At 42.6% G+C, this 8,470-nt stretch overlaps 1 protein-coding gene across 4 annotated transcripts in view; it reads left to right on the plus strand.

Moving 5' to 3' along the window:
• ankef1a (ankyrin repeat and EF-hand domain containing 1a) overlaps positions 1-7,087 on the plus strand; it is a 47,479-nt gene extending 40,392 nt beyond the window's left edge. For all 4 annotated transcript variants that reach the window (XM_055638933.1, XM_055638934.1, XM_055638932.1 and 1 more), the window contains 2 exons: positions 3,836-3,964; positions 6,819-7,087. In XM_055638933.1, the coding sequence (XP_055494908.1) occupies positions 3,836-3,964; positions 6,819-6,959 (270 nt within the window). In that variant the 3' untranslated portion in view covers positions 6,960-7,087. The remainder of the gene's footprint in view (positions 1-3,835; positions 3,965-6,818) is intronic.
• The last annotated feature ends 1,383 nt before the right edge of the window (positions 7,088-8,470 follow it).

The following is an 8,470-nucleotide window of genomic DNA, read 5'->3' on the forward strand; positions in this document are numbered from 1 at the left end:
ACCAAAACATTGTCGGTCTAAGTCATGCGGGCTTTGCAACTGCAGAGATTTGGTTAATCAGAGTTAATTTGGTTGAATTTGCAGACGATTTGGTTATTCAGAGTGATACAGCATAGAAACGGTCCCTTCCACCCAACTTGCCCACACCGACCAACATGCCCCATCTACACGAGTCCCACCTGCTTGCGTTTGGCCCATATCCCTGTAAACCGGTCCTATCCATGTACCTGTCTAATTGTATCTTAAACATTGGGATAGTATCTGCCTCAACCACCTCCTCTGGCAGCTTGTTCCATACACTCCATCCACTATTGTTTGATAAAGTTACCCCTCAAATTCCTATTAAATCTTTTCCCCTTCACCTTAAACCTATGTCCTCTGACCCTCCATTCACCTATGAGCAATAGACTCTGTGCATCTACCCGATCTATTCCAAGAGCCCTGCGGCACGGAAAGAGGCCCTTCGGCCAGCTTGCCCATGCTGACAAAGGAAGTACACTCTGATGACTTTAGACTAAGACTTAGCTGGCTATGTAGCATGAGCTATCTAACAGATTGATCAGCAAATTAATTTGGAGAATTGTTACAGACAGCAAACTGGGAGTATAGCTATTGGCGGGATTGACATATGATGAAAGAATGGGTCCACTGGGCTTGTATTCACTGGAATTTAGAAGGATGAGAGGGCGTCTTATAGAAAGATATAGACCCACACCATCCTGGCCACACACTCATCTCCCTGCTACCTTCAGGTAGAAGGTACAGGAGGCTGAAGACTGCAACAACCAGGTTCAGGAATAGCTACTTCCCCACAGCCATCAGGCTATTAAACCTGGCTCAGACAAAACTCTGATTATTAATAACCCATAATCTGTTATTTGCACTTGATCAGTTTATTTATTGATGTGTGTATATATTTATATTACGGTATATGGACACACTGATCTGTTTTGTAGTAAATGCCTCATATGTTCTGTTGTGCTGAAGCAAAGCAAGAATTTCATTGTCCTATCAGGGACACATACCAATAAACTCACTTGAACTTAAACTTGAAGATATCAAATTCTTAAAGGATTGGACAGGCTAGATGCAGGAAAAATGTTCCCCATGTTGGGAGAGTCCACAACCAGTGGTCACACAGTTTAAGAATAAGGGGCAGGCCATATGGGAAAGATGTAGAAGAGAAATGGAGGACATTTAAAGGGGAAATTTTAAGAGTACAGAATCTTTATGTTCCTGTTCGGTTGAAAGGAAACAGTAAAAATTGGAAAGAGCCCTGGTTTTCAAGGGAAATTGGACATCTTGTTCGGAAAAAGAGGGAGATCTACAATAATTATAGGCAGCATGAAGTAAATGAGGTGCTTGAGGAGTATAAGGAATGTAAAAAGAATCTTAAGAAAGAAATTAGAAAAGCTAAAAGAAGATATGAGGTTGCTTTGGCAAGTACGGTGAAAGTCAATCCAAAGGGTTTCTACAGCTATATTAATAGCAAAAGGATAAGGAGGGATAAAATTGGTCCATTGGAGAGACAGAGTGGACAGCTATCTGCAGAGCCAAAAGAGATGGGGGAGATATTGAACAATTTTTTTTCTTCGGTATTCACCAAGGAGAAGGATATTGAATTATGTGAGGTAAGGGAAACTAGTAGAGTAGCTATGGATACTACGAGGTTCAAAGTTAAAGAAGTACTGACACTTTTGAAAAATATAAAAGTGGATAAGTCTCCAGGTCCTGACAGGATATTCCCTAGGACATTGAGGGAAGTTAGTGTAGAAATAGCCGGGGCTATGACAGAAATATTTCAAATGTCATTAGAAACGGGAATAGTGCCGGAGGATTGGCGTACTGCGCATGTTGTTCCATTGTTTAAAAAGGGTTCTAAGAGTAAACCTAGCAATTATAGACCTGTTAGTTTGACTTCAGTGGTGGGCAAATTAATGGAAAAGATACTTAGAGACAATATATATAAGCATCTAGATAAACAGGGTCTGATTAGGAACAGTCAACATGGATTTGTGCCTGGAAGGTCATGTTTGACTAATCTTCTTGAATTTTTTGAAGAGGTTACTAGGGAAATTGACGAGGGTAAAGCAGTGGATGTTGTCTATATGGACTTTAGTAAGGCCTTTGACAAGGTTCCTCATGGAAGGTTGGTTAAGAAGGTTCAACTGTTGGGTATAAATGCAGGAATAGCAAGATGATTCAACAGTGGCTGAATGGGAGAAGCCAGAGGGTAATGGTGGATGGCTGTTTATCGGGCTGGAGGCAGGTGACTAGTGGGGTGCCTCAGGGATCTGTGTTGGGTCCTTTGTTGTTTGTCATGTACATCAATGATCTGGATGAAGGTGTGGTAAATTGGATTAGTAAGTATGCAGATGATACCAAGATAGGGGGTGTTGTGGATAATGAAGAGGATTTCCAAAGTCTACAGAGTGATTTAGGCCATTTGGAAAAATGGGCTGAAAGATGGCAGATGGAGTTTAATGCTGATAAATGTGAGGTGCTACACCTTGGCAGGACAAATCAAAATAGGACGTACATGGTAAATGGTAGGGAATTGAAGAATACAGTTGAACAGAGGGATCTGGGTATAACCGTGCATAGTTCCTTGAAGGTGGAATCTCATATAGATAGGGTGGTAAAGAAAGCTTTTGGTATGCTAGACTTTATAAATCAGAGCATTGAGTATAGAAGCTGGGATGTAATGTTAAAATTGTACAAGGCATTGGTGAGACCAAATCTGGAGTATGGTGTACAATTTTGGTCGCCAAATTATAGGAAGGATGTCAACAAAATAGAGAGAGTACAGAGGAGATTTACTAGAATGTTGCCTGGGTTTCAACAACTAAGTTACAGAGATAGGTTGAATAAGTTAGGTCTTTATTCTCTGGAGCGCAGAAGGTTAAGGGGGGGGACCTGATAGAGGTCTTTAAAATGATGAGAGGGATAGACATAGTTGATGTGGACAAGCTTTTCCCTTTGAGAATAGGGAAGATTCAAACAAGAGGACATGACTTCAGAATTAAGGGACAGAAGTTTAGGGGTAATATGAGGGGGAACTTCTTTACGCAGAGAGTGGTGGCAGTGTGGAATGAGCTCCCAGTGGAAGTGGTGGAGGCAGGTTCATTGGTATCATTTAAAAATAAATTGGATAGGCATATGGATGAGAAGGGAATGGAGGGTTATGGTACGAGTGCAGGCAGGTGGGACTAAGGGGAACAAAATTTGTTCGGCATGGACTTGTAGGGCCGAGATGGCCTGTTTCCGTGCTGTAATTGTTATATGGTTATATGGTTATTTAGGACTGAGATGAGGAAAAACATTTTAACCCAGAGAGTTGTGAATCTGTGGAATTCTCTGCCACAGAAGGCAGTGGAGGCCGATTCACCGGCCCACCAAGTCCGTGCCAACCAGTGATCCGAAACATAAGAGCATCTGAAACATAATAGAATAGTGGGGAATCTCCGGGTGAACTTATACATTCATTTGCCAATTCCTGCATGATTAAGAAATCACTACCAGTTTCACAACACAGTGACAACGAATGCTGCAATTACAAGACCCAGTGTATTTTTCGACAAAGGACTTTGATTACATTATGGGCTCCGTGAAATACTACAGTAGAAAGTTTGTCAGCCATATTAAAGACCTGCCATCTAGTGAATAAATGCACCTGTCAAAAGTCTTTATTCCAATCAAAATGTGGCCTATTTCTGTGGATTGACAGGTCAACTGGCCCACTGGTCAATATGAAGTGTGTTTATGATAAATGAAATCCCGCTCAAAATAAATATTGATCTTTAACTCTGAACTCGCTTTTATCTAACAAATGCAGATATCAGTACCTCCTCCTTCGGCAAGAGTACCAAAGAGGGAATTTATTAAGGACAGCATAGCAAAGAAAAGTGAAATGTTAAATAGTGGAACACCGAAGAGAGTGGACATAACATTTGTACCAAAAAGTGTAAGTGCAACATTTGTTTAAATGTGGGTTTTTTTTTAACAGACTATTAAGATCCCCATGACTGGAGAACAAACAACGGTGCTGGGTCATTGAGTCATATGGGGTGTCTGGGGTTATGGGGAGAAGGGAGGAGAATGCGATTGAGAGGGAAAGATAGACCAGCCATAGAATGGCGGAGTAGACTTGATGGGCCAAATGGCCTAATTCTGTTCCTATCACCCATGAAACTACTCAGTGTGTGGAAACAGGCCCTTTGGCCCAACTACACAAAAATGCTGGAGAAACTCAGCGGGTGCAGCAGCATCTATGGGGAGAAGGAAATAGGCGACGTTTTTCGGGCCGAAACCCTTTGGCCCAACGTTGCCCACACTGACCAACATGTCCATCTAAACTAGTCCCGCTTGCCTGTGTTTGACCCATTTCCCTCTAAACCTGTCCTATCCATGTACATGTCTAAATGTAATTGTAATTAATTTATTAGCCAAGCATGTAAAAACATACAAATAATTTGATTTGCCGTACAGTCATACCAAAAAAAGCAACAAGACACATCACTACATAAAATTAACATAAACATCCACCACAGCGCACTGTGATGGAAGGCAATAACATAATATCTTCTTCCCTCCTTTTCGCCCACGGTCGGGGTAGTCGAACCATCCACAGTCTGGGCGAACGAATCTCCCGCAGCCGGTGATCGAAGCTCCCGCGTCGGGGCGGTTGGAGCTCCCGAAGTCGGTCCCTAACCAAGGGACCGCGAGCACGATGTTAAGTCCGCAGGCTCCCGCGTTGGAGCTCCCGAAGTGGATCCCCAGCAAAGGGACCTGTGCGGCTGGGCTTGTACACTCTGGATGAGAGGGAATCTTATTGAAGATTGTTATGGATTTGGACACGCTAGAGGCAGGAAACATGTTCCTGATGTTGGGGGAGTCCAGAACCAGGGGCCACAGTTTAAGAATAAGGAGTAAGCCAGAGACGTGGAAACACTTTTTCTCTCAGAGAGTGGTGAGTCTGTGGAATTCTCTGCCTCAGAGGGCGGTGGAGGCCGGTTCTCTGGTTGCTTTCAAGAGAGAGCTAGATAGGGCTCTTAGAGATAGCGGAGTCAGGGGATATGGGGAGAAGGCAGGAACAGGGTACTGATGGGGGATGATCAACCATGATCACATTGAATGGCGGTGCTGGCTCGAATGGCCGAATGGCCTACTCCTGCACCTGTTGTCTATTGTCTATTGAGTCCGTGCCGACTGGTGGTCCCCGCACACTAGCACCATCCCACATGCCTAAGGACAATTTACAATATTACCAAAGCTGATTAAACTACAAACCGGTACATCTATGGAAGGTTGCGGGAAACCGGAGCACTCGGAGAAAACACACGCAGGTCACAGGGAGAACGTAACAAACATTTTCAGTTTTTATTTCATCTGTAACATCGGGAGATATTTTTTTAATTTTGGCATACTCATAATACATTTATTCTGCATGGGAATTGTAAGTCATGGAATGATACAGTGTGGAAACAGGCCCTTCGGTCCAACTTGCCCACACCGGCCAACATGTCCCAGCTACATGCCCCATGTACACCATTCCCCACCTGCCCGCGCTTGGTCCATATCCCTCCCAACCTGTCCTATCCATGTAAACTGTTTCTTAAATGTTGGGATATTCCCAGCCTCAACTACCTCCTCTGGCAGCTTATTCCTTACACCCACAGATGTACCCTCAGATTTCTATTATATTTTTACCCCTTAACCTTACCCTTAACAGTAGAGAGCAAACTGACTGATTGCATCGTGGCCTGGTTCGGCAATTTGAACATCCAGGAGCGGGAAAGACTGCAGAAAGTCGTGACCACTGCACAGTCCATCACCGGCTTTGACCTCCCACCGTCGAAGGGATCTATCAAAGTCGCTGCAACAAAAAGGCAGCCAGCATCATCAGAGACCCACACCATCCTAGCCACACACTCATTTCACCATTGCCATCGGGAAGAAGGTACAGGAGCTTGAAAACTGTAACGTCCAGGTTCAGGAACAACTTCTTCCCCACAGCCATCAGGCTATTAAACACGGCAACAAATAAGCTCCGAACTGCAACAGACTATTATTATTATTACACTATATTTGTTTATTTATTGAGTATGTGTGCATGTGTGTATACACACACTGAACTTTTATTTCTTTTCCCGATATGTACTATGTTTACATATTCTGTTGTGCTGCAGCAAGTAAGAATATCATTGTCCTATCTGGGACACATGACAATAAAACACTCTTGACTCTTGTCCTCTGGTCCTCGATTCACCTACTCTGGGCAAGAGACTCTGTGCATCTACCCGATCTATTCCTCTCAATATTTTGTACACCTCTATAAGATCACACCTCATCCTCTTGCACTCCAAGGAATGGAGTCCCAGCCTACTCAACCTCTTCCTATAGCTCAGACCCTCTAGTCCTGGCAACATCCTCGTAAATCTTCTCTGTACCCTCTCCAGCATAACAACATCTTTCCTATAACATGGTGCCCAGAACTGAATACAATACTCTAAATGTGGCCTCACCAACGTCTTATACAACTCCAACATGACCTCCCAACTTTTATACTCAATGCTGTGACTGATGAAGGCCAATGTGCCAAAAGCCTTTTTGACCACCTTATCTACCTGCGACTCCACCTTCAAGGAACCATGCAGCTGCACTCTTAGATCCCTCTGCTCTGGCCCTCTGTCATCTGAAACACCGGGGGAGTTTTTTGCAGTTTGACATGCACATGATAAACATTCTGCTTAGGAATTTGTAGGTTTGCTATATTTGAATTATATGTGGTGGAGAGCTAATTTTCCATTTTCTTTTAGGTATGGAGTAACCCGCCAATGACTGAGAAACTAATTGAGAAGAGAGTATATAATCGAGGGAGATTCACTTATGAAGTGGATTTTAATGACTTCCTAATGCCTTTTAGAAAAAACATCAAAGCAAAATTGGAAGAACTATAAAGTACAGATGCCAAGTAGCGAGAAAATTGCACGTTGTTAGCAGTAGAATTTGGAAAAATAAAATGATCTCACGGAAAATTATGTGAATAAATGGCAGATGCGAAAACAAAGATTTTATTGCAAGAAAAGATTGAAAGGTATTCTTTTATTAATGTGAGTCTGAGTTAGGAAGACTATTTAAAGTAATAAAGCAGTCACATTTTTACAAATATACCTGAATGTTGTCTTGTCTTGCAAAATATATTGCACATTTATTCTTGGTATATAATGACTGCATGATTGAAACTCATCAATTTGTATCTTAAAACAATAAAACAGTGAGATTCTGCCTACACATGTAGAATTAGATGGACTGAGCCATTAAACTCAGCACTCATGTTCAGTTCAGTTTAGTTTAGTTTATTGTCACGTGTACCGAGGTACAGTGAAAATCTTTTGTCGTGGGCTAAACAGCCAGCGGAAAGACAACACATTATTAAAGTTGAGCCATAGATACACGTTAAGGGAACAGCGTTTAGTGCAAAGTAAAGCCAGTAAAGTCTGATCAGTAAAGTCCGAGGGTCACCAATGAAGAGAAAGAGATTAGTTAAAACAAATGTAGGTCCCTTGCAGTCAGAAATAGGTGAATTGATCATGTGGAACAAGGACATGGCAGACCAATTGAATAACTACTTTGGTTCCATCTTCACTAAGGAAGACGTAAATATTCTGCTGGAAATACCAGGGGACCGAGGGTCAAATGAGATGGTGGAACTGAGTGAAATCCAGGTTAGCTGGGAAGTGGTGTTAGGTAAATTGAATGGATTAAAGGACGATAAATCCCCAAGGCCAGATAGGCTGCATGCCAGAGTACTTCAGGAAGTAGCCCCAGAAATAGTGGATGCATTAGTGATAATTTTTCAAAACTCATCAGATTCTGGAGTAGTTCCTGAGGACTGGAGGGTAGCTAATGTAACCCAACTTTTTAAAAAGGGAGGGAGAGAGAAAACGGGGAATTACAGACCAGTTAGTCTAACATCGGTAGTGGGGAAACTGCTTGAGTCAGTTATTAAAGATGGGATAGCAGCACATTTGGAAAGTGGTGAAATCATTGGACAAAGTCAGCATGGATTTACGAAAGGTAAATCATGTCTGACGAATCTTATAGAATTTTTCGAGGATGTAACTAGTAGAGTGGATAAGGGAGAACCAGTGGATGCGTTATATCTGGACTTTCAGAAGGCTTTCGACAAGGTCCCACATAAGAGATTAGTATACAAACTTAAAGCACATGGTATAGGGGGTTCAGTATTGATGTGGATAGAGAACTGGTTGGCAAACAGGAAGCAAAGAGTAGGAGTGAACGGGTCCTTTTCACAATGGCAGGCAGTGACTAGTGGGGTACCGCAAGGCTCAGTGCTGGGACCCCAGCTATTTACAATGTATATTAATGATTTGGATGAGGGAATTGAATGCAACATTTCCAAGTTTGCGGATGACACGAAGCTGGGGGGCAGTGTTAGCTGTGAGGA

The sequence above is a fragment of the Leucoraja erinacea genome, chromosome 8 (assembly GCF_028641065.1).
Source record: "Leucoraja erinacea ecotype New England chromosome 8, Leri_hhj_1, whole genome shotgun sequence".
Lineage (NCBI taxonomy): Eukaryota > Metazoa > Chordata > Chondrichthyes > Rajiformes > Rajidae > Leucoraja > Leucoraja erinaceus.